The 25,931-nt window shown below is 41.2% G+C and overlaps 2 protein-coding genes across 2 annotated transcripts in view; one reads left to right on the top strand and one right to left on the bottom strand.

Annotated features, from left to right (window-relative positions):
* Nucleotides 1-5,572, bottom strand: part of LOC146982260 (interferon a3-like) — a 9,259-nt gene extending 3,687 nt beyond the window's left edge. Inside the window, exon 1 of the mRNA XM_085785487.1 lies at nt 5,444-5,572. Within this exon, the coding sequence (XP_085641613.1) occupies nt 5,444-5,572 (129 nt within the window). The remainder of the gene's footprint in view (nt 1-5,443) is intronic.
* A 4,790-nt stretch (nt 5,573-10,362) lies between these two features.
* On the top strand, nt 10,363-24,214 carry rdm1 (RAD52 motif containing 1). Its single transcript, XM_085785354.1, has 7 exons — nt 10,363-10,464; nt 13,399-13,578; nt 15,185-15,313; nt 17,943-18,141; nt 20,598-20,696; nt 22,729-22,799; nt 24,099-24,214. Exons 1-7 carry the CDS (start codon nt 10,363-10,365, stop codon nt 24,177-24,179), a joined length of 861 nt encoding a protein of 286 aa, XP_085641480.1. The 3' UTR covers nt 24,180-24,214.
* The last annotated feature ends 1,717 nt before the right edge of the window (nt 24,215-25,931 follow it).

Here is a 25,931-nt window from a genome sequence, read left to right as displayed (position 1 = left end):
ATCTGGATGCAGCTGTGATTCACCTTCAGTCAAATACGGATTTATGAAAGACAGGTTTGATTTTTGATCAGAAAAAGACAAATAAGTTACAGACTGGGCCTTTAAGAAAGTTAATAAAGTTAATAAAGTTAATAAAGTTCATGTTTGATTCTTACACAACTCAAGAACTTTTCCCCGAATAATTAGAAGTTTGAAGTTTGAAACACATGGGAAAATATTCACAGTGTGTTAATGTAAACATCAGGACCAGACCATCTGGATGTTTAAGCTCAGACAACACCAAACATCCCATAATGAGACCAACACACCACGCTGTACCTGTAGTCCACAGACCAGACCTACCAGTCCTCATCGGGACTGTCTTCAACAGTTTGTGTCTGACTGGGATCAAAGTAAAGATTATTGATTACTGATTATTGATCGTGGATGGAAGAACAAGATGAGACAGTGGCCAAAGTGCCATTAATGAAAGTGATGCTGTTGCATTAGGGCCCGTGGCCAAAAGAGGCCTGTGGTGGTGAACTCTGGTAAAAATTAAATTAAACATTTCAAAAAATAAAATGATCAATTGGTGGTACTGTATTACTGTATTAACATCTTGGCTTTTACATCTTTTACATCATTATGTTAAAAGAAATAAAACATAATACAGAAATGGACAGACATAACATATAAAAGCTTTGCAAAAACAACATATGAACAACAACAAAATATATATATATATATATATATAATAAAAAATAAAAGAAAATAATTGAAAATAAAGGTAATTTGATTATTTTTTTGTTTTGTTTGTTTATTTGTTTGTTTCATATCCGAAAAGGAGTGGGAAGAAGTAAAACTTATTTCTATATCTGATCATTCAGTTTTTTATCCCCGCAAAACAACTCTTTTAGACAGTAACGACAGAACCATTTCATTATGTTGTAGATTTACCATCTCTGCTGAGCATCAGAATTGTTTGAAATCAATAGGCCTAATAATAATAATAATAACTAGAAAATTTCCTCTCGGGAAATTTTGAATGGGCCACGGGAGCTACTGCGGGTTGTGCCATCTCTGTCAACATGGGAATCAAACCCACGATCTTAAGGTCAAGACAGAGCTGATCAGACAGACACATGATCATCTTTCTATAAGCACTGATATGGAGGAGCTGTAACCACATTAGGTTACCTGTGTGTGTGTGTGTGTGTGTGTGTGTGTGTGTGTGTGTGTGTGTGTGTGTGTGTGTGTGTGTGTGTGTGTGTGTGTGTGTGTGTGTGTGACTGACTTGACACATAGTTAGTTAGTAGCTGCATCCTGTGTCAGTCTGATTTAGCTGTGTCTGTGTTTATAAACATTTAAACGAGCACCAGGTGGATTGTTTATGAAGTTAACGAGCTCTGGCCTGAGGATCAAAGAGGTTACCACGGCGATAGGGGCCCCCGCAGGCTGAGACAGACAGAAACGTGGAGAAAAACAGCCATTTTCTGCCTCTGCACCGGTCTCACATTTAGGCTTAGCATGACAAAACGGTAACTCCTATCAGAACAAAACACAGATCAACGTTGCTCTAAGGACTTACTGAAAATTTCGGTACGATTTGGTGTTTCTACAGTAAATATTTTGGCGACGCTGGCAGTTTTAAAACATCAGGCCGTTCTGCTCCTCTCAGAAAATATTTGTATTGGACTCAATGAGGAGCAGGGACAGACGTGGCCGCACTCAGAGGCTGATTCTGTAAGTTCTGTAAGTCTCTCTGATATTTTGAGCACATGACATGAGAGATAACAAGTTTGTCTTACAAATTCTGAAAAAAATTATGTCTGTAGAGTGTAAATTGTGGCCGTGCTCACAGTTTATCCAGAAAAAATACAGAATGTTTCTTCACTCTCTCCCACTCTAACCGATGATGTCACGCACTCTGACACGAACATTCCATGCAATACACACCCATTATAAACTCATAATTTCTCCAAAAATGATCATGGTCATTGATCAGGGATTGATCAAAAACTATATGACCTATCAAAACGTGGAGTAATGCGACAATACACAAGACTTGTGTCTACTGTTTAAAGTTTAAATGGAGTCTCTAGGTGAAAGTATGCCTGAGCAGTAGACTTTTGTTAAACTCCAATGATTGGTCTTTTTCGGTCTTTTTTTTTCGCCCGTCCCATTGACTTACATGCAAAATTTTTGCGCAGTTTTTCGCGACTACGTCGCGAAAAATTCGTAAACTGTTGAGAAAAGTAATAGCACAGCGATCCCGATCAGGACGCACATTTTGATATATAATATGTCCTGCGAGTTGCAGGACTAGTAGCGAATCGAAAATCGTCCGGAAGATGAAGGAGAACTAGAAAAAGCATTTCCAAGAATGGAAATGGTGTGACTGCTGACAGCAACTGAACGCTGTTGCAGAATTAGCAAATAGTGCAAGCAGTGATCACCATACAAATGTTTGACCAAGGTCGGAATCGAACCCACATCCTCATGGTCATTAGACTTCCACTCTGCCTCTAGGCCACAGTGCACACACAGTTGCAGAGACTGTTGTCTGTTAATGATCTGCACACTGTCAACATCAAGAAAGCTTGAGAGTCAAGCTTGAATGATTTAGAATGAAAATGTCTGTGAATTTCAGGCTGAGCACTAACCATATGGCCACAGAGAACCTGAGTTACAATGAGCTTTATACTATGAGGAATCAAAGACTGTCCAATGACAGCTGAATAATTGGAATCAAAAGTCAAGCAATGAAGTGAAAAGACTGAGGCAGGAATCGAACCCATGACCATATGATCACTAAACCTTTACTCTGCCACTCGGCTACAGAGAGCACACTGCTTTCAAAACTGTTGTCATTCATTGTAATGTGATGATGTGCTGCAAACTGGTATGAGTAATCAAGGAGATAACAAACACCTGTAACCAATTGAAGGCGGGGGAGGAGAGCAGAATTCAACATAACATAACAAGAGTTCTTCCCTTGGATTCGAACCAGTGACCTTAGGGTTGGCAAGCAGTTACCCTACCCCCTACACTACAGTGGAGTTGTGAAGAAGAGAGGTTGAGACTTTGATGAATGTGAGATTTTTTGTGAAAAAGTTAAATATTTGAAAAAGTATAAATAGTTAAAAAGAGAAAAGTAATGCCGATAAAGTTCAAAAAAAGCTGCACGTTTTGATATATGAATTGTTGAAATAGCACAAAGTATGAAGGACTAGAAGAAGACCGTAAAAAGGCGGAAGAAAATGGCCAAACAGAAGAACAATAGTGTGACTGCTTCAGCAGTCACACTAATAATAACTAGAAAAAGCATTTCCAAGAATGGAAATGGTGTGACTGCTGACAGCAACTGAACGCTGTTGCAGAATTAGCAAATAGTGCAAGCTGTGATCACCATACAAATGTTTTGACCAAGGTCAGAATCGAACCCACATCCTCATGGTCATTAGACTTCCACTCTGCCTCTAGGCCACAGTGCACACACAGTTGCAGAGACTGTTGTCTGTTAATGATCTGCACACTGTCAACATCAAGAAAGCTTGAGAGTCAAGCTTGAATGACTTAGAATGAAAATGTCTGTGAATTTCAGGCTGAGCACTAACCATATGGCCACAGAGAACCTGAGTTACAATGAGCTTTATACTATGAGGAATCAAAGACTGTCCAATGACAGCTGAATAATTGGAATCAAAAGTCAAGCAATGAAGTGAAAAGACTGAGGCAGGAATCGAACCCATGACCATATGATCACTAAACCTTTACTCTGCCACTCGGCTACAGAGAGCACACTGCTTTCCAAACTGTTGTCATTCATTGTAATGTGATGATGTGCTGAAAACTGGTATGAGTAATCAAGGAGATAACAAACACCTGTAACCAATTGAAGGCGGGGGAGGAGAGCAGAATTCAACATAACATAACAAGAGTTCTTCCCTTGGATTCGAACCAGTGACCTTAGGGTTGGCAAGCAGTTACCCTACCCCCTACACTACAGTGGAGTTGTGAAGAAGAGAGGTTGAGACTTTGATGAATGTGAGATTTTTTGTGAAAAAGTTAAATATTTGAAAAAGTATAAATAGTTAAAAGAGAAAAGTAATGCCGATAAAGTTCAAAAAAAGCTGCACGTTTTGATATATGAATTGTTGAAATAGCACAAAGTATGAAGGACTAGAAGAAGACCGTAAAAAGGCGGAAGAAAATGGCCAAACAGAAGAACAATAGTGTGACTGCTTCAGCAGTCACACTAATAATAACTAGAAAAAGCATTTCCAAGAATGGAAATGGTGTGACTGCTGACAGCAACTGAACGCTGTTGCAGAATTAGCAAATAGTGCAAGCTGTGATCACCATACAAATGTTTGACCAAGGTCAGAATCGAACCCACATCCTCATGGTCATTAGACTTCCACTCTGCCTCTAGGCCACAGTGCACACACAGTTGCAGAGACTGTTGTCTGTTAATGATCTGCACACTGTCAACATCAAGAAAGCTTGAGAGTCAAGCTTGAATGACTTAGAATGAAAATGTCTGTGAATTTCAGGCTGAGCACTAACCATATGGCCACAGAGAACCTGAGTTACAATGAGCTTTATACTATGAGGAATCAAAGACTGTCCAATGACAGCTGAATAATTGGAATCAAAAGTCAAGCAATGAAGTGAAAAGACTGAGGCAGGAATCGAACCCATGACCATATGATCACTAAACCTTTACTCTGCCACTCGGCTACAGAGAGCACACTGCTTTCCAAACTGTTGTCATTCATTGTAATGTGATGATGTGCTGAAAACTGGTATGAGTAATCAAGGAGATAACAAACACCTGTAACCAATTGAAGGCGGGGGAGGAGAGCAGAATTCAACATAACATAACAAGAGTTCTTCCCTTGGATTCGAACCAGTGACCTTAGGGTTGGCAGGCAGTTACCCTACCCCCTACACTACAGTGGAGTTGTGAAGAAGAGAGGTTGAGACTTTGATGAATGTGAGATTTTTTGTGAAAAAGTTAAATATTTGAAAAAGTATAAATAGTTAAAAAGAGAAAAATAATGCCGATAAAGTTCAAAAAAAAGCTGCACGTTTTGATATATGAATTGTTGAAATAGCACAAAGTATGAAGGACTAGAAGAAGACCGTAAAAAGGCGGAAGAAAATGGCCAAACAGAAGAACAATAGTGTGACTGCTTCAGCAGTCACACTAATAATAAGAAAAAATCCACACAATAACAGTAGTGCCCGGGCTTCGCCCGGGCACTGGTCCCTGCAGCTATTTCATAGCTGTTGGGACCAGTGCCCGGTGCGATTGCCCGTGGCCCTAATAAAAGCCTGTCCCATAAGCCGGGTCGGCCCCTGTTGTCATAGCAATCATTTCAGTCATTCTGGTAGCAGACTACTTTCTACTACCGTCACCACTGATGAGACGTGTTGACGACCGGTCGTTGCTACTCACCATGAGTCTGAGGTGGGTCAGCGTGATGTTGCTATAGTGATGGTAGCGTGTGAGCCAATCACAGCCGAGCACAGGGGTCAGGACGCTGCAGACGCTGCAGAGCAGGACGAGGGCGACGGGGGCGACCATGATGGAGATGATGAAGATGATGAAGATGACGAAGATGATGGAGATGATGGAGATGATGAAGATGATGAAGATGACGACCATGATGAAGATGATGGAGATGATGAAGACGATGAAGATGATGAAGATGATGAAGATGACGAAGATGATGGAGATGATGAAGATGATGAAGATGACGACCATGATGAAGATGATGGAGATGATGAAGATGATGGAGATGATGAAGATGATGAAGATGACGAAGATGATGGAGATGATGGAGATGATGAAGATGATGAAGATGACGACCATGATGAAGACGATGGAGACGATGAAGACGATGGAGGTGATGAAGATGATGAAGACGATGGAGGAGAGAAGAGTTATAATCCAACATGCTGCTGCTGCTCAGACTCTTATACTCACAACAGGGAAATGGAAACAGAGTCAGGAAGTTCCCGGTGGCTCCGCCCCTTTCACTCCTTCATTCTTTCACTCTTTCATTCTTTCATTCTTTCACTCTTTCACTCACAGTGACAGTGATGTCATAGTTAGACTGTAGACTACTATTATTACACTTATCTCCATTATGAGCATCAGTGTGTTTCACAGCATTTAACCACAGCGCTGGTTACACACACACACACAACATAACACATACATATATACTATTGATATAGGATCAATAATAATTAAAGTTTACTTTTATTTTATTTCATTTTTTTCTAATTACAAATGACCCACTAACATGTAAAGGAGCAGTTCACTGTCCTGTCAGGTCGGCTGACATGAACCCGGTCGACGTCTGTTTGACACACGGAAACACTTTGTGCTGCGTTTTTATCTATGAAAAGTGCTTTATATATATATATATATATATATATATATATATATATATATATATATATAGTAGTTATCATTTATTATTAGAGTTGCACGATACCCACGGTAGCCACGGTACCCCGCGGTGCCAAAACGTAACGGTTCCTACTATACTAGAAATTCTACACGACGGTACTACCGTGGATTACTACTACGGTGCCAGCGGCCGCCTCTCCTCTCCTCTCGGCTTCTCACTGCACGCACTCCCTTGTAAACAAAACCCACATGCACCCACTGCAACCGAACTACACAGCTGCTGAATGATTGGCTGTTGTCTGATGTTGCTGACGTCCGGGGATATGATAGGCTGTTTCTGCACGCTGGGTCCGCCCGTCTGTTCTCTGATTGGCTGTTCATGGTTCATGCCGGCAAGAACGGACTCCATGAAGACAGCTGAGACAGCTCCGCTTCGATAGAAACTCGCTTCAAAACAAACAACGAGCTAAAGTTCTGTCTCGCCCAGACGCGCGCACGGCTTACAGTCACAAACATGAGGCTGAAGCACCGGGCGCGAGCGGCGAGTCTGCCGCGGTGTCGTCGTCAGTGGCACTTAATTAATTTAGCTCTGTTTATTTTCTCATTGGCTCATATCAGGCTATATGCTCCATGTGCAGGCTGATGAATAAAGAGTTAAAGGATGTCCAAGTATAAAGCACCTAGAAAATGCATAAAAATATAGTTTTCACAGGGAATCAGTTCCTGTTCATTGTATTCTGTCCTGTATGATTTATTATGTTGGAGAAGCAGCATTATTGTCAAATAGATTTTTTTAAAAGACAGTGGATTTCTTTTTATCCTAAGTTGATTATTTATATTTGTTAAACATAAATTGATGTGCAAGAGACTGAATGGTTATTTATTTTCAACCATATAAATTCTAACTTCATTTATTTGTTTTTTATTGCTTATTTAAAAATATTTGTTTCAGTCTAATTCCTACTTCACCAGTATTATGTTTATCATGCACCAAACAACATTATAAGTAGCCTAATTAATAAGTATTTATAACTTGTACAAATACATTGCAGTTCATAAAAATAATAATAATAAAAAAAGGTTGCAGTATCGTGATATTACCCGGAACCGTGATACTTTGTCTGGTATAGTACCGTGGTTACTCATTTTGGTATCGTGACAACTCTATTTATTATTATTATTATTATTGTTATTAACAGTGTGTGTCGACGGAGTGTTGCACATGTCATTTCACTGCAATGATCTTGTGTTGTTGTATGTGACGAATAAATCCACACACACACACACACACACACACACACACACACACACACACACACACACACACACACACACACACACACACACACACACAGGAAGTGACACACTCACCTCTACAAAATAAAAGCTGGTCACATGACGACGATGACGTAGTGGCTCGATCGGCTCGAGGCAGCAGAGTAGACAGACTTTCCTTTTCCCTTCAGTCACCAACTCTCTCTGGTTTTCACTTCACCTGCTGGTTCAGTCGTGTTGTTTTCACTCTTCACTTTCATCTCGGTGCTGCTGAACATGAGGAGGAATGAGAAGGAAAGGAGAAAAAGGAAATAAAAGTGGAGTTTGGAGCAGCGGAGGAAGAGGACAGACCATAATACATCCATGGACAGACAGACCAGAGTGAAAACACCTGAACAACTAGGACCAGAGGAAGCGGACTGAGAAATGAGGAGGGAAAAAGGGGAAAAAAGGAAAAAAAAGTAAAGTTTGGAGCAGCGGAGGAAGAGGAGGAAGAGGACAGACCATAATACACCCATGGACAGACCCAGACAGACCATAATACACCCATGGGACAGACAGACCCAGACAGACCAGAGTGAAACAGCAGAACAACTAGGACCAGAGGAAGCGGACTGAAACCGGCTCAGTTCACTACAGGAGAGAAAAGGCGACGCTCTGATTGGTCCGCTGCTGCTGTCGTCACCGTTCCTCCTGACTCCTGATTGGCTGCAGCAGCGGCAGCGGAAGCGCGCCAAACTAAGTCCTGTATGTTGTGTTTGTCCAGAGAGAGACAGAAAGAGAAGAGACGGTGAGTGACTAAATATCTACTGTAACTTTAACTTAACTTAACTTAACTTAACTTTAATTTAACTTTAATTTAACTAAACTTTGACTTGAAGCAGCGAGTTGAAGCGAGTTTTAACTGGAGGACGTAACGGACATTAATCTTCTTATCCTTTTATTAAAATGACACATTCATAAATGTAGATACACAAATCAAAATCCTGTTTTTCTTACATTTCAGAACGAAGTCAAGCAGTAGCTATATTAATATATTAAAACCACTGAAACATCTAATAACACAACAGCTAAAAGACCTTGAACCTGTGTCTCTCTACAACATCTTTGTATAATGTAATCTGTAAAAAAAGCCTTTTATGTAACGTTAACCCCCTTTTACAGTCTATGACCCCCTGGCGATGATAACTGTTGTCGTGTTGAATTGTATTGTTTTGCACAAGTTTTAATAAAGTTCTGGAGAAAAAAAAAAAATGGAGGACGGAGACACCGCTACTCTTCCTCCTCTATTCCTCTTCCTCTTCTATTCCTCCTCCTCTTCCTCCTCTACTCTCTCTCCTCTCCTCCTCTTCCTCTCCTCTTCCTCTTATATCCTTCCTCCTCTTCCTCCTCTCCTCTTCCTCCTATATCCTTCCTCCTCCTCTCCTCTTCCTCCTATATCCTCTCCTCCTCTATCCTTCCTCCTCTTCCTCCTCTATCCTTCCTCCTCTTCCTCCTCTATCCTTCCTCCTCCTCTTCCTCCTCTATTCCTCCTCCTCTACTCTCTCTCCTCTCCTCTTCCTCCTCTATCCTTCCTCCTCTTCCTCCTCTCCTCTTCCTCCTATATCCTTCCTCCTCCTCCTCCTCTTCTATTCCTCCTCTATCCTTCCTCCTCTTCCTCCTCTACTCTCTCCTCCTCCTCTCTCTCCTCTTCCTCCTCTTTCCTTCCTCCTCTTCCTCCTCTCCTCCTCCTCTTCTATTCCTCCTCTATCCTTCCTCCTCTTCCTCCTCTACTCCTCCTCCTCTTCTATTCCTCCTCTATCCTTCCTCCTCTCCTCCTCCTCTTCTATTCCTCCTCTCCTCCTCCTCTTCTATTCCTCCTCTATCCTTCCTCCTCTATTCCTCCTCCTCTACTCTCTCTCCTCTTCTATTCCTCCTCCTCTATTCCTCCTCCTCTCCTCTTCCTCCTCCTCTATTCCTCCTCCTCTACTCTCTCTCCTCCTCTATTCCTCCTCCTCTACTCTCTCTCCTCTCCTCTTCCTCCTCTATCCTTCCTCCTCCTCCTCTCTCTCCTCTTCCTCCTATATCCTTCCTCCTCCTCCTCCTCCTCTTCTATTCCTCCTCTATCCTTCCTCCTCTTCCTCCTCTACTCTCTCCTCCTCCTCTCTCTCCTCTTCCTCCTCTTTCCTTCCTCCTCTTCCTCCTCTACTCCTCCTCCTCTACTCTCTCTCCTCTTCTATTCCTCCTCTATCCTTCTCTCTCCTCTTCTATTCCTCCTCTCCTCTTCCTCCTCCTCTATCCTTCCTCCTCCTCTATTCCTCCTCCTCTCCTCTTCCTCCTCTATCCTTCCTCCTCCTCTTCCTCCTCCTCCTCTCCTCCTCCTCTCCTCTTCCTCCTCTTCTATCCCTCCTCCTCTATCCTTCCTCCTCTTCTGTTCCTAATGGTTGCAGGTCTGTGTTGTGATTCTGTGGCTTCGTCAAGAGGAAACATGTCAGATGTCGTCATGGTAACCGTTCACCATGTGGTGTTTGTCATCTACAGTCCAGTTACAGATGTACAGCAGTTTTATTACGTCATTAACTTCACCAGCTCTTCTCTGATTGGTCAGAGTCTGACCTGGAGTCACCGGGGCTGAAGTTAAATCTGAGTCGTCTGTGTGTATTTATTATATATTTATTATATATTTATTATTCCATCCCAGAATGATGGAGGTGGACGTGCTGGACTTCCTGGTCCCTGTGGAGAACAACAAGACTCTGTTTGTGTGGAACATCGAGGCGGCGCTGAGCGAGGCCCAGCTCTACGTGAGTCAACTCACACTCTAACTTTACATCTAGAATTATCTGGGGAAAAGTTCTTGAGTTGTAAAATAATCAAAACTGAACTTTATTAAAGTCCCAGTCTGTAACCACATCACCATGACAACATGTTGTCAGGCCACTTGTTTATCCTGTTACATGCAGCGTCTGTTGTCTGTCTGACGTCTGCCCCATTTCACCTGAATGCAACAGAAATCTGTTTTGATGAATGTAAATCAGCCTTAACTTTGGATTGACTAAATCCATTATAATTAAACAAGATTTTATAGCCGATACATAAATTAAAAAAAAGAAGAAATAACAGGTTTGTTTTCACTTTAAAGTTTAAAATTGTATCCAAAACAAAAAAGACAGATAAAGCTGCAAAACTATAAAATAACCACTGCATTCAAAACTAAAACCCATAGAGGCTTGTTTATCCTGTTACATGCAGCGTCTGTTGTCTGTCTGACGTCTGCCCCATTTCACCTGAATGCAACATCAAGAATACGTTCAGATATGCAACCGCACCGCTAGATGGGGGGAATTCCTACGTACTGTACCTTTAAACTTCAAGTCTGAGTTGTTTAAATGACAGAAATCTGTTTTGATGAATGTAAATAAGCCTTAACTTTGGATTGACTTAATCCATTATAATTAAACAAGATTTTATAGCCGATACATAAAAAAAAGAAGAAAAAACAGGTTTGTTTTCACTTTAAAGTTTAAAATTGTATACAAAACAAATGAGACAGATAAAGCTGCAAAACTATAAAATAATCACTGCATTCAAAACTAAAACCTATAGACGTTGTTTATCCTGTTACATGCAGCGTCTGTTGTCTGTCTGACGTCTGCCCCGTTTCACCTGAATGCAACATCAAGAATACGTTCAGATATGCAACCGCACCGCACTGTACCTTTAAATGCCTTAAACTGATGTTTAACCGGTGACAGCGGCGGTGACGTGGTTCTGTCGGGACGCTCCGAGTTCCCACTCTGTAATGATGTCACAGTGATGTCGTGTGTGTGTTTATAGTTTATTATCCAGATCCCCGTTAGCTGCAGCAAAGCCACAGCTTCTTCTTCTTCTTCCTGGGGTCCAACAGCATCAAATATACCGTTGAAAACACAAAACATAAACATTATAAAAATTAAAAACAAAAAAACAAGTGAGCGATATGCTTCACCTAACAAAACAGAAACAGAAGAAGTGTTTACATTTCTGAACTGTGCTTCATAGTGGGGCGGATTAGCTGAACAATCATTCACTTTGTGATAAAAGCATGAAATTTGGTGGATGTGTTGGTGAATATGTTTCAGACAAATCTGGATATTGGGCCACCTCAAAAGCGCCCCCTAGTGGCCGTGGCAGCTATTTGTTATGTGAATAAATGAATGATGAATAAAAACTGCCCTTTTAATAATAGCAACTATGTATTATAGTGTCATAATTATCAGAAAAAGTGTGTTCATTTGTCTTTGTATGATGTCTGGTTTAGGAGTTATGAAAATTGGCCTTTTCGCCATTCGTGCAGACATAAATTCAAAATGGCCGACAAAAAAACTCCCATGGGACATTAGTTGACCCGGGCAACAAGCAAAAATCTTAAGTAGACATCTTAAGGATCCTTAAAAACCATGTTTCAAAAATGTATCCACCAACACATCCACCACATGTTGTGCTTCTGTCACAAAATAAACAATTCTTGTGATTTATTGAGCTAATCCGCCCCACAGGGGATGCACATTGTTGGGGGGCGCTACCCACACGTTTAGCCCCGTTGCTCCTTCCATGAACGCACGATCCTTACAAGCTGTACCTCGTTGTAAAGGTGACTAATCAGGCTTTCCAACAATATACAATACATCACCAGTTGGTATTATTAAAAGGGCAGTTTATATTCATCATTCATTTATTCGCATAACAAATGGCTGCCACGGCCACTAGGGGGCGCTTTTGAGGTGGCCCAATATCCAGATTTAATGCTTTTATCACAAAGTGAACGATTGGTGTAAAATATTGAGCTAATCCGCCCCACTATCATTCATTCTTCATTATAATAATTGTTCACATACTAATCCTGTTACCCACATTTCTACATATCATATATGTATATACTGTACATCATTACACATCACACATCATACTTGTATATACATTCATTCTACAGAATATACATTATAATAACACATATCATATATCCATCGAAATATACTCCATATATAAATATACCATGTTGTCTTACTTTGATAAATGCTGTTTTACTCATATTTTGAATTTCTTTGTGTTGGTGGTGAGTTTGATATTTTTCGGCAGTGAATTCCATTCTTTCATCAGGGTATCCGCGGGGTCGTGAAAAGTATTAAAAGGTGATAAATCAATTTTGGGAAAATGAAGACCCTTAAAAAGTATTAAAAAGTCTTTTCACAACTTTATAAAGTCTTACATTTTGAAGGTATTTTTTCTGAATTAGCCTAGCTGTCCAAGAGTTTGAGTTGTAAAAAAAACATTGCGGAAGTGTGTGAATTTATTTGTTTTGTTGAAAAACAAAGATGAACCGGTACATAAAGAAGAAAAGAAGATTGTTGTTTTTGTTTTTTTGAGAGTTGAGCAATGTTTTTTTTTTGATAAACTTTGCCTTTTATTTCTTATCCCAGCCTATTTTAAATTCTGTAGCATCATAGTGGTCTAGAGTCTTTATCACAAACTAGAACTGTTCAGTTAAAAGTGTCACTGATGTAAATGGTTACAGCTTGAAGTGGCGCTGAGGAGTTGAAAAATGTTGAAAAGGTCTTGAAAAAGTCTTAAAAATGTGTTAGAATTAACTTGAAGATTCCTGTATAAACCCTGTTCATGCCTCTATACAAAACCGTACGCTTGATGGCGTTAGATCTGGCTTTAGGTGATGTAAAGTTTGTGTTCCTGTGTGTGTGTAGGAGCGTCTTGTGGGGGTCTTCTCCTCCTTCGGTCCTCTCTACCTGCTGAAGCTCCGCCCCTCCCCCCCCCTCGTCCCCCCCTCCTTCTCAGCTCTGGTGAAGTTCTTCTCGGCGCTGCAGGCGGCGGCGGCTCAGAGGCACACGGACGGACGCTCGCTGTTCCAGACCCGCCCCCTCAAGGTCCGTTTTCCTCCACTTTATTGAAAGTTGTAGCAACAACAAACATTTCAGTCTTTCCAGCTCACGTTTCGTTACAACAGTAAAGTTACAGTTATGTTGGGTTGTTTTTAAAGGGACAACCAGGAGTTTTGTTAAAGCGAAGTGTTTCCACGCTACATTTATGAGCCTCCGCACCGTGAAATTCTTTGACCGGTGCAAGACAGACTCATGTTTTCATTCATCAAGAATTAAAGTCAGAGGTTGGAAGACGATCACATACCGTCGTAGTTCCCACCATAAACGGAGATTCATACGGCGGCGTTATTCTCATGACTCGCCACGAAACCGAAAGTAAAGAAACGCTGGTCGGCTCGCCCAGCATTTCCACCACCACTAATAATAACAAAATAACCATAGAGACAAAACCATAGATTTATCTAAAATGGACCATTAACAAGTGGTAACGGAGATTCATCCACATTAATATCAGACTTTTTATAACCAAATACAAACTCCTGGTTGTCCCTTTAAATGTGTTTTAGAAATTAACTTGATTGATTGATGTCAGTATGACAAAGGTAAAGCAAAAGAGAAAACAATCAAGTTAACAATAAAGGAAAATACATTTTGGTGACAGATGAGAATCATAATTATAATTGTTGTGACTGGTTGAACATTTCTGAATGTATGGTCATTATAGATATACATTTCTTGTTTGTAATAGTGATGTCACGATTATAGATTTTCTTTGTACGATTATTGTCAGAGAAATAATCACGGTATTACGATGATCACGAAAATACAGTCAAAATATAATTACATTACAAATTTTTACACTGAATATTTTAAGTATCTACTATTCATATGTAACCAGTTATTAATCCTCCAGGGGAAGTGTTTTGAATATTCAGATCATTAATTGTCATCTATACCAAATGTTTAAGTTTATTTTAATTGTTTGTTTTTTATCACAAATGAGACGCTAGGCTAACATTTACATTTCTACCATGTTACGTTAAATTGACCAGTATTTCTTACATTTACCTTCACTTTTGTGCACATCTGCCTCTGTGTTTCCAAAATAATCTTTTTTGGAAAGTGACGGTATTGAAGAATCTTTACGATTAATTAATTGTGGCGTTTAATACCGCGATTAATTGTGAAAACCAGTATTGTGACATCCCTAGTTTGTAATTAACTTAAGAGACTTAAAATAATAATCAACTTCAATCAAAAACGATTTAAATGATGATGAAAAGTTCTGAAATGTACATTTATGAATATGAAACTTCCCCAGTAAAATATAAAGGTTTACTATAGTAGCTACATCGTTTCTTTTCTTTGAATTCAAAATAAGTGATAATGTTCTTCCCCTCACTGTTGTTTTACATAATATATAGTTCTCAAGTCCTTTCCAGAATGTTCTGCTGTATGAACATAAAACATAAAACACATGAGTCACATGTTCAGGTTCAGTTTTACAGAAGCTCCTCCCCCCTGCTGCCTGTCGTCATGGTTACACATCCTGGTCTCTCCCCTGCTGCCTGTCGTCATGGTTACACATCCTGGTCTCTCCCCCGCTCCCTGTCGTCATGGTTACACATCCTGGTCTCTCCCCCGTCTCCAGGTGCAGCTGAGCTCCAAACAGACGCCTCACTTCCTGTCGTCGCGGCCGCGGCCGCTAAGCCACGCCCACTGCCTCAACCTGGCCAATCACTGCCTGGGCTTCGACGGCTGGACCTCTGACATCATCACAGTGAGGAACACACACACACACACACACACACACACACACATCGTCCTTTATCCAAGTCTTAAACTTTGTGCTTATTTACATTTTTTGTATTGTTTTGCCTCGTGCTGAGCAGGGATGGGAACTGAAATTCGGTACTTTTTTGGTACCGACCGAATTCCCACCAAAGTACCGAGTATCGATTCACATAAAGTCAATCGGTGCCACATTTCGGTACCTGAACGCACCTTCGCCGTGCGTCAGTGAGAGAGAGTGCAGTCTGCATGAGCCCCCCCCCCCTCCTCTCTCTCGCTCTCTCTCGCTCTCTCTCTGAAATGAGACATAGAGAAGCGGCAGCTCCAGCCCGTCGTTTTAAATCACTACCTGATAAACAGCCGTCCATCATTTAACGTGAAGAACGGACTTGTGACAATCCGTACCGAAGCGGTCCGGTCCCGGGTCCCGAGTCCCGAGTCCCGAGTCCCGAGTCCCGCTTCTCATCACAGCGGCGCCATTCAAGTCCTCGTCACGTAATGAGAGCATCTAAACATCTAAACATCTAAACATCTAAACATCTAAACGAGGATGAAGTCTCCCCCTCTCCTCTCGTCAAAACGTCAAGTCCACGTGACAAGACGATAGTCTCATAAACTTTTTTTCATTGAATGACTATTCCAATATATGAAAATCATTGCCCATCCCTAAAACATAAAATACTCTTAAAGGCTGAGGAGTTGTGATGTTGTTAAGGGGTAAATATTAAAATTTTAGACATTTTGATTTTTTTTTTTTTTAAATTACCACACACACAAAAAGTACCGAAAACAGGTACCGATTGGTACCGATATCGGTTCCCAGGTACCGAGTATCGATACCGTATCGATTCAAATGCAAAAGGTACCCATCCCTAGTGCCTACGGACCACTTGTTTACATAGAGGCTTGTTGATGCCGTTACGTGCAGCGGCTGTCGTCCGTCTGCTGTCTGCCCAATTTCACCTGAATGCAACATGAAGAATAACACTGAGCTGCTTGAGATGTCTAGTTGTTTTTAATCTTGTTTTTTCCCAGTAGTTAGGTGTTTTTTCCTGGTATCATACGTAGCCGAGGAACAAGCTCACACAGTCTAGGGTTGTTGTTTTATTTTTATTTATTTTATTTTATTTCCACTAATTTGAACATCGTCCATTCACTAAAACAGCAACGTTCCTCAGTCTCAGAACAGTAGTTGTGTGTTTCAGGTGTTTTCTTCACAGTGTTGTTGGGGGGGGGTAGGGGGGGGGGGGTCTGTGGTCTAGTCTGTGTCAGTTTATGGTCGTTGATGTGAAACAGTGAAGCCGTTTTCCCACTAAAATGAGTGGGTCGACCCGCTAATAATCGGCATTTGGCCCCTTTCGCTTTCTCCTGGTTTTCCCTGTTAAAGGGTTTTCTATGGAGTTTCTCCTCAGTGGATGTGAGGGTCTAAGGACAGAGGATGTTGTTACGATGGGATGTAAAGCCCTTAGTTTGAGACAAACTGCTGGTAACAACGGGCTATACTAATAAAACTGCCTTGCCATTGACCAAAATGAGCCGAGGGATCAGACAGACCATAAACCAGTCACCCCGCTCTCATCCGCGGAGCTTTGTTTTGGTACGTGACATGTGATGTGGTATGATGTGTTGGTAGTGATTGTTGTACCTTCCTGCACTTTTATCCGTTGTTGTTGTTGTCTTATTCGTTGCTGTTTTTATGGTCTGTTGAGCTGTTTTCTTTTTTTTGTTTGTTTGTTTGTTGGTTTGCTGCTTGCTGCAAAACAAATTGCCCCCAGGGGATAATAAAGATTTCTTTGACTTTTTGACTTTGATATGAGACGCGACCGGCGCGATGACGTAGCGTCACGTAACGTTCAGCGTCGTCACGTAAATCAGCGGGTTGACGATTTTAACCCGTCGCTGCCGAGTCGTTTGACGCGGCTCGGTGCCTTTCACACCGACACCAGAAGACGATGGTTAGCGGGTTGAAACCGGTGTTTTGACCAGTGGGAAAGAGGTTGGCTACTAGAGAACACTCAGTAACTTCCTGTCTGCCCCCCCCCCCAGCTGAAGGAGCTCACCAACGAAGAGGGAGAAGAGGATGATGGAGAGGGAGAGGGAGAGGGAGAAGACAGAGAGGGCTTTTTTATAACCAAATAAAAACTCCTCCTTGTCCCTTTAACATTTTGAATGGGATTTTTTTTTTTTTGGGGGGGGGGGCGGGGGGGGTTTACTCAACATTCATGTTTTGTTGTTCAGTAAAATAATTGATTGTTCAAACAAGAATTAAAACTTGATAAAGTTCTACTCACAAATATCTGTTGAAATGTCATGTTTTTTAATTGTGTTATTTTACATGCATGTCTGCTTAGGACAAAACTAAATATTTACATTTATGTTTGGACATGATACAGTTTGTTTAAATTACCCCCAATTTCTAGTTAATTCCCATAAATTCCCAATAATTCCCATAAATTCCCATAATTCCCATGGAAAGTTTCCAATTTGGAATATTTCCAAAATTCCCCAGCTTAACTTCCCATGGAAAGTTTCTGGAAATTTACCAGAAATTTTCCGCCCCTTTGCAACCCTAGGTAGGCTACTAGAGAACACTCAGTAACTTCCTGTCCCCCCCCCAGCTGAAGGAGCTCACCAACGAAGAGGGAGAGGAAGAAGAGGAGGATGACGGAGAGGGAGAAGACAGAGAGGGGGAGGGGGAGGGGGAGGGGGGGCGGTGCAGGAAGCTGCGGTTCGGCTGCATCATGAGCATCAACTTCCCCCGACACCAGCGCAGCACCAGGGGGGGGGCGGTGGTGGAGGACCGCTTCACCTGCACAGGTAGGACACAGGACGCTGTCACCATGACGACAGAGACGGAGCCAGTTAACTGTCACCATGACGACACAGACCATTAGGCCTGTGACGATACCAAACCACGACACTAAGACACCAAGCTGTGTGGCCAATGAGATGGCAGCCATGGCTGTTGTTTAGCTTTGCCCCCTGGGGGGCAGCTAGCTGTATGACACAAGTTGCGTTTACATCCACCTTTTCTTATGCGCATTTTGTGAAAATGCGCATAAATACTTGGATGGAAACGCCAGAAATTCGAGTAAATGCGCATAAAAGTTTATACGCTTGGAGGGGGGGTGGATTTGTCAGCGTATCGATTAAAGGAAATGCGAGTTGTTGTTATGGAAACAGATGATGTGAATTGAGGCAGAGTTTGTGGGTGAAGCTGCTGGACTTCACCCAGCGACGCCCCGGTCTCCCAGCTCTCCTCTCTGCACCGCAACACAAACACAACGCGCTCCGTAACCTGTAATCTTTTGTTTATGACGGTTCAGACGACACAATCACACGCCGTAACATCCTATATGTTATGTAACGTTTTCCACCGCTCCATTTATTGATGTTTCACCGGCTTCGTTGTCAACAGATGCACATGGAGGAGAGGAGCGTCACCAGAACAGACTGTCACAGTTCTACTGTCTTTCTGTGTAAATATCTCATGTTACAACATGAAAACCTGCAGCTTATATTCAAGTGCGGCCTATATGTGTATTTTCTTTTAACATGTAGCTGGTGCGGCTTATACAGGTGCGTCTATAGTCCGGAAAGTAGTAAATTGTCCATGATGTTGAGTGTCAGCTGAGTGTCAACTGTTGTCATGGATACATTCACGCTCTCTTATGACGTAATCTCACGGTGCACCACTCCTCCTCTCCCAATAATCGCAAAACAATAATGAATGGAAACGGTCATAAATTCGCTTTGCTTTTTGCGCATTTTTACAAAATCCGCTTTTAAATTCGATACGACTTGGATGGAAACCCAGCTACTGACGGCAGTTTGTTTCCTAAACTTAAACAGTCTCCACTATGGAGTTCAGTTCTGTTTATTATTTAACCCTCTATGGTACCATGTTGCCACCACTTTCTGGCCTGTCACATCTCCACAGTTCATCATTTAATGCTGTAAAACTTTAAAAAAGAGAGGAGACCTTAGAGAACCAATAACAAAGCTTTAATTTATCACATGACTTTCAAGAAGCCACTGAAACCCTTTTTTACAGACTTTTTCAAAGGAAACAGGTTTGCCACTTTGCTGCACTAAAACAGTCTGAAAACATACAGTAACTTCCTGGCCCTTTTTCATCTGGAAAAAAATATATTTCACTAATAGATTAGTAAAGTTTAATTTTTTATAGTTCCATGCAATTTATTTACTTATTAAATAATGTAAACTTGTTAAAATGCACCTGTTGCCCCAAAGCAACAACGTACCATTATAGAAAATTGCAGTGTTGCCTTGAGGCGACAGTGGACCATTATGGAATCAATATTACATTATGAGACTATGGTAGTGTGTGTTTAGGTGTAAATATAATGTTCAAAAACATATCATTCATCATAATTTAGTTTTTTATCCTTAATAAATTAGATGTTGGATGCAGTAAAGTAAACATCAGGCTATTATGATGATGATGAGGAAGATGAGGATGAGGCCAGTGAAGGGTAAAGTCTACAGAGACTGGTCGGTGTTTCTAATACAGTAGATGATGAACCGTAATGGTACAATGTTGCTACAGGCAAAACATCCCCCAAAATAAATAATTTTAATATGTCTTTAGATGATGTTTATTTAGTCTATTTTGAGACATAAAAACACTCCAAACATTTTTCCCCACTGGCATCATGATGCAGCGTAGCTACCATAGAGGGTTAACAATATTTAGTTTGAGAAAAGAGAATAGTTTCTTTGTTTTTAATTCATTATTGTTATAATTAGGGCTCGTGCTTTTCCTGCGACCAATCGACCAATGAGATTTTGGTTGGCCAATGTTTTTTTTGGTCGACCAGTGCTTGGTCGACTATTTGGGTGAATTATAATTGTTAATGTTATATATTGTTGTTATAATAAATAAATCAATCAATAATCCGGTTTTTGCTACTAAAATCTCTTCTTTTTTTAACCTTACAGAATTAGAATTGAATCGAACCGTGGGTCAGAAATCGAGATACGTGACTTTGGTGCATCGTTACAGGCCTAGGAAACGGTCAACTGTCACCATGACGACAGAGACGGAGCCTGATCTGCTCCTCTTTAAAGGGATAGTTCAACATTTAGTCAAATTGGCCCATCACCATAATCCCTATAGTCATAGCAGTAGGTTCGTTACCTTTAATTGTCGGTGCAAGCTGTTTTTAGAACGGCGGAGCAGAGCCGTGAGCTGCTCAGAGCTACGCTACGGAGGCTCATTATGGGATGTCTTGGTCCCCCCTCTCTCTCAGATCCAGGTGTTTACCTCCAGAAACGCTCTCAGCTCCAGAAGAGAGTCAGAGACCGAGCTCTGGTCCAGGCCTTCAGCACCGTGCTCATACTACTGCTGGGTAATACTGAGTACTCATTTATTTATTTTTCAGTATTTATTTTGCACAACACACATGATATTAGTAGACAGAGCAGAAAAGAACAGAAGCAGATGTGTGAAGCGCCGGGTCTCTAGCTTCTTCGTCTCCCAAGAAGCTATTTAAAGCTCATGGCGGGAGCCTCAAACGTAATACTAACGTATTACATATTCATACATATGTCAAATCATGATAGAATACAACACAAAACATACATCACAGAATACACGGAGACAATGAGACAATACATAGTACCAAACAAAACATAACATACGATCACAAGACAGATCATTAACTCACAATAGACATAAGGACTTCAGACAGACAAACCCAGATTACCATGATACATATGAGTTAAGAAGTTGCACCTTTAACCTTTTCTTGAAGACTGAGATGGAGTTGGCTGATTTCAGACTCTCAAAATTTGTTTTATTAATATTAAAGCAGAAGTCAGCGATCCGGTCGTTTTGGCTAATGCTGCGTTCCAGGCAGGCTTTTGAAATCGTAAATTACAGCTTCAAGTCACGACTTACGACTTTGTAGCGTTCCAGGCAACCCACTCGTGTTTCTCCGACCTGTTTTACCTGTGAAAGTCACTATAACGGCCACTCGTAACTTCTGACCTGTGAACTCGTACCAGATCGAACTGGTACCACTTCACAGGTCGGAAAAACACCAGTTACGAGTTTTCTTGAACGCACCATAACGTCTTGTCAGCAGATGGAGTTAGCAGCCCCCGCCCTCGTCATGGATCTATTGGTCCTCGTCCCTACGTCACCACATTCAGGCGCATCCCTTGGCTGCACACACAGAGAGGACTGCCCCTTTATGCCGTTCTCTCTCCTCATTGGATAAAGGTTGTAGGATACAAGGAAAGTTTTCTCCTGGGCTCAGAGCAGAGCAGAGTGACTGACAGACCCGTGTTTCAGACCAAACACTCTATAGAAGTGATTGCTGTCGGAAGATACAACTATTTAAGACTTAGATTAAAGCAGAACTATGCAGGATTTGGGCTGTAATTATTGTGGCTCAGAGTCACTGTGATGGTTGAGTGACCTGTTATGAAGTGAATGGGGTCTAGGCCAATGCGCTCACCCCCCCCACTGGCTGAAAACCGCACTTGCAAGATCAGTCGTCCGTCTCGGTGTTACAAATCTCGTCAATGGATAGAAGTATCACGAGAAACTGCCTTACGGCAGTACGAGATAAGAACGCATATGACGTCATGCATGTCACGAATCGTGATTGGTTTGAGTTCGGAAAGTCGGAGGAAACCATGGAAACATGAAATGTTTACTGATGAAGTTCAGCTTGTGGCTAACGGGGAGCTAATGCTAACACAGATACACACACCATGGGTCTTTTATAAGATAATGTAATACATCATGACACACACACACACACCTTCGCGTTTTGGAACCTTTATTCCTGTGTGTGTATGTCTGTGTCTTTGTGTCTGTGTGTGGCTGTATTAGCGTTAGCTCTGTGCTAGCGTTAGCTCCGTGTTAGCGTTAGCTCCGTGTTAGCATTAGCTCGGTGTTAGCGTTAGCTCCGTGTTAGCGTTAGCTCCGTGTTAGCATTAGCTCGGTGTTAGCATTAGCTCGGTGTTAGCGTTAGCTCCGTGTTAGCATTAGCTCCGTGTTAGCATTAGCTCGGTGTTAGCGTTAGCTCCGTGTTAGCGTTAGCTCGGTGTTAGCAGGGCTTAGCAAACAGCAGTAAACACAAGCACGTGTAGGGGGGGTGGCGGCGAGTTTTTTTTTTTTTTACGACAGTGACATGTGCCTCCTAGAACTGTGGGGGAGCTCCGGAGAGGGAAAAAAGAGAAACCAACGAAGGAGCGAGCTATTTCCGGCCGACTTGCAAAGTTCTGCTTTAACACAAACATTCACCTGACTTCTGCTTTAAGGGACATTTTGTTACATTTAAGCCAAGTCACCACTTTATGCAGCTCTATACTGTAGCACTAGCACTACTAGTCCTACTACCTGTGTGTAACTGGTGTGTCTGTGTGTAGAGGGTAAAGTGATGGTGGAGGTGAAACAGACCTCAGACCAGTGTGAACCTGAACCCTCCGGCCTCCTGCAGGTGAGATCAACCTGACTAACACGTCTAGTCTGTCATCTATCAATAATCTATCATCTATAATCAATGAGGAGACTTGATCCTACCAGACTACACGTCTACACATCCTGTCAGGTTGTCATGGAGACGGACCTGAACATCCAGTAAACACTACTAGACGGCAGAGTGAAGTTGTTTTAGAGACAGTATTAAACACTGACAGGACGATGAGAAGACTGAAGAACATTTAGGGTGAATTCCAGTTCCTCTCTTCTTTAACCCTCCATCTCAACAGTGCCCTTCCTCCCGCTAGTGCAGTTGCTGTCCCGATTCTCAGAGAAATGAAGCTGCTGTATCGCCCTCAATATTGAGATTTTCATTTTTCATTTGTCCTTTATTTATTCAGGGAAGGTCAATTGAGAGCGAGCTCTCTTTTTCAATGACGCCCTGATTACAAAAACACAATTATACAGTATACAAGGTCATGATTCACAATTACATACAGGTTGTAAAACATTCGATAATAAGTTTTTAAAACCATCTAAGGAAATAAGATGATCCAGTTTCAGACAGTTTTGTAGGTTATTCCACTTTTGGGGCATAAAACTGAAAGGCAGTCTTCTTCCCCAATTCTGTCCTGATACTGGGAGTTTGTAAAACCAAGGTGTCCTGTGAACGAGTGTGTAAGTTACAGACTCTAAGTGAGATTAAGCTGGTAAGATAAACAGGTAAAATTTCAAGTAAAGCTTTGTAAATAAAAACCATGCAATGTTGTTCCCTCCTTACACTCCGACACCACCCTTGGGAGCAAGGGCTACCCAGAATGCATTGTGTATTTTCACCAAAATCGAAATCTGCAAAGAAAGCGAGCTACAAATTAAAGTATTTTCTTTGTTAATAATAGAGATATAAATATTACGAAAACCATTTCACTACAGAGTGTCGGCTCGGCTCGCTCCGCCATCCTGTTTTAAATTACATTACTCCTTAAGTGCAAATATAAAAATAAAAATATGTTTAATTTCAGGGACGACAGAGACAACGTGGACGTTTCTGCATTAAGGGCTGTCCCATTTCTAAGTCACAGAATAGCCCTTTACACTGGTTGAGCTTGAGGGTTAAGATAGGAACTGGAATTGGTCCTTAGATTTAGATTTTTCTGTTCAGGAGCTTTGTAATAAAATAATTTCCATGTGGGATCAATAAAGTTATTGATTCTGATGTTGAATACAGGTTAAAGTTGACTGAACCAACTGTTACTACGGTAACTGTTCTCACCTAGGTGTGTTGTTGTTGTTGTGTTGTTGTTGTTGTGTGTTTCAGGTGAACGAGTTCTCGTGGAGCGACTTTGGTCCTGATGAAGACGAGGCTGAGGATGAAGAGTGGGACCTGACTGTGTCCTAGAGCAGCAGTGGTGCATGATGGGAGTTACCAGCAGCTTCAGACTGGATGCTGCATTTATTCACTAAAGACCGTGATGAAGATGATGAAGCTCTAAACATCCTCTCTGTGTGTAGTAATAATGTGTATAGTGTAAATAAATGTGAGTTAATGGCAGTGAAAGACTCGGCTGTTAAAGGTACAGTTCCATGTTTAGGAATCTCCATCACTAATAAAGCTCAGACAGACAGAAAGGACTTCAATTTTAATTTAATTCAGTTTAATTCAGTTTATTTGATCGGGACAATGCAGGTTAAGTATCCAAAAGTACATGCTTTTAAGTTTACTTTAAGTAAAAGTAAGAGTAAGAGTAAATGTCTTATTTTTCACATCAATGAATTACTATAATTTTTTCTAAATGAATTTAAGGAGCTTTTAACTCTTGTTTCTGAGAATTAAAGGGATAGTTCACCCAAAATTGAAATTTCACTCATTATCTCCTGTGGACTAAGGGCTGGGAGAAGTTTCAGAGTCCTCCGTGTCTTCTCTGAGTTACAGCTGGGCTCCGTGCAGCACTGCATGTCCATATGACGGTTGAGAACGGAGCTCACTTTTCTACGTCCAAAAAGACACACCTTCTTCTTCCTCCTCCTCCTCTTCTTCTTCCTCTGTTCTCTCCTTCTTCCTCCTCCTCCTGTTTCCTTCTTCATCCATTCTGATCAATCAGCTCCATCTTGTGGTGTGGTGAAGAACTGCAGCTCATTTCCATTTCCACTTTATTCAGTGTTTCTCAACATGATGGGAGGTTCAGATCATGTTGCTATGACGACAGTGAACACATTAATGTAATGTAATACACTGTTTATTTTGTCTAATGATCAATGATCAATGATGTATATTATTATATATGTAGTTTTTTCTGGCTCTAATGTGACTCTGGGCTCTCAGGGAGCAGAGGAGAGAGAGGTGGCAGCAGCTAGATTTGTGTTTAATTTTTGTGTGTTGTTATTTATTTGAGTCTGAAGTAAAGGATTTATATCCTGTATCAGATGTTTTTTCATTAAATTCATTAAATTAAATTCATTAAATTCAAGAGCAAAACCCTGTTCACTCAACATGAAGCAACAAAAACACATTTATCTAAAGAATTAAAGCAACCAAGAGATTTGTCATTGGTTTTCAAGTCATCTACATTTTGCTTTTGAGACGACAGTTTTTTGCTTCAGTGAGTTTTTTTCTCTCTTAAATAAAGTTTGATTCTTTCTCAAGCTCTTGTTTCTGTTTGACGTTGAAGAGGTTTTGTTTGGATCGATTTGATATAAAAGTAATCCCATAGTTTTACAGCTGGACTTTACAAACCAGTTCAGTCTGTGGTGATGGATCAATGGACCATAGATAATCACAATGACCACGTGTCTTGATATTTACATTATTCCTCAGCTACAAAGAAAAGACCATTTGGCAAAATAAAATAAACGACACGTTGACGTTTAATGAAGGAGCAGAAAAACACCTGAAGACCCTGAACGCATCACGACGGGTACAACACAGTGAAACACTTTAACATCATCCACATACATGAAAAACACACTAATAAACACGTCACCACGGCGATTACAAACCACACACACACACACACACAGTCTAGAGTAGACAATAGAGGGCTTTTCTATACAACCTGGTGTTGCCTTCAGGTGCCGTCAGAAAAGACACAATCACGTAAAAGCCAACACAAAAATACAAACACGACATCACATCGTTAGCTCGAGAGCCAAT

This window comes from Trachurus japonicus, chromosome 8 (genome assembly GCF_045865225.1).
Source record: "Trachurus japonicus isolate A0001 chromosome 8, Traja_1.0".
In the NCBI taxonomy this organism is placed as follows: Eukaryota; Metazoa; Chordata; class Actinopteri; order Carangiformes; family Carangidae; genus Trachurus; species Trachurus japonicus.
This window is presented reverse-complemented; position numbering and strand designations above follow the sequence as displayed.

Coding starts and splice junctions, on each gene's coding strand:
- rdm1 (XM_085785354.1), top strand. CDS start 10,363: ATGATGGAGGTGGACGTGCTGGACTTCCTGGTCCCTGTGGAGAACAAC. Junction 15,314..17,942: donor GGACCTCTGACATCATCACA/GTGAGGAACACA, acceptor TCCCCCCCCCAG/CTGAAGGAGCTCACCAACGA. Junction 18,142..20,597: donor GGACCGCTTCACCTGCACAG/GTAGGACACAGG, acceptor CCTCTCTCTCAG/ATCCAGGTGTTTACCTCCAG.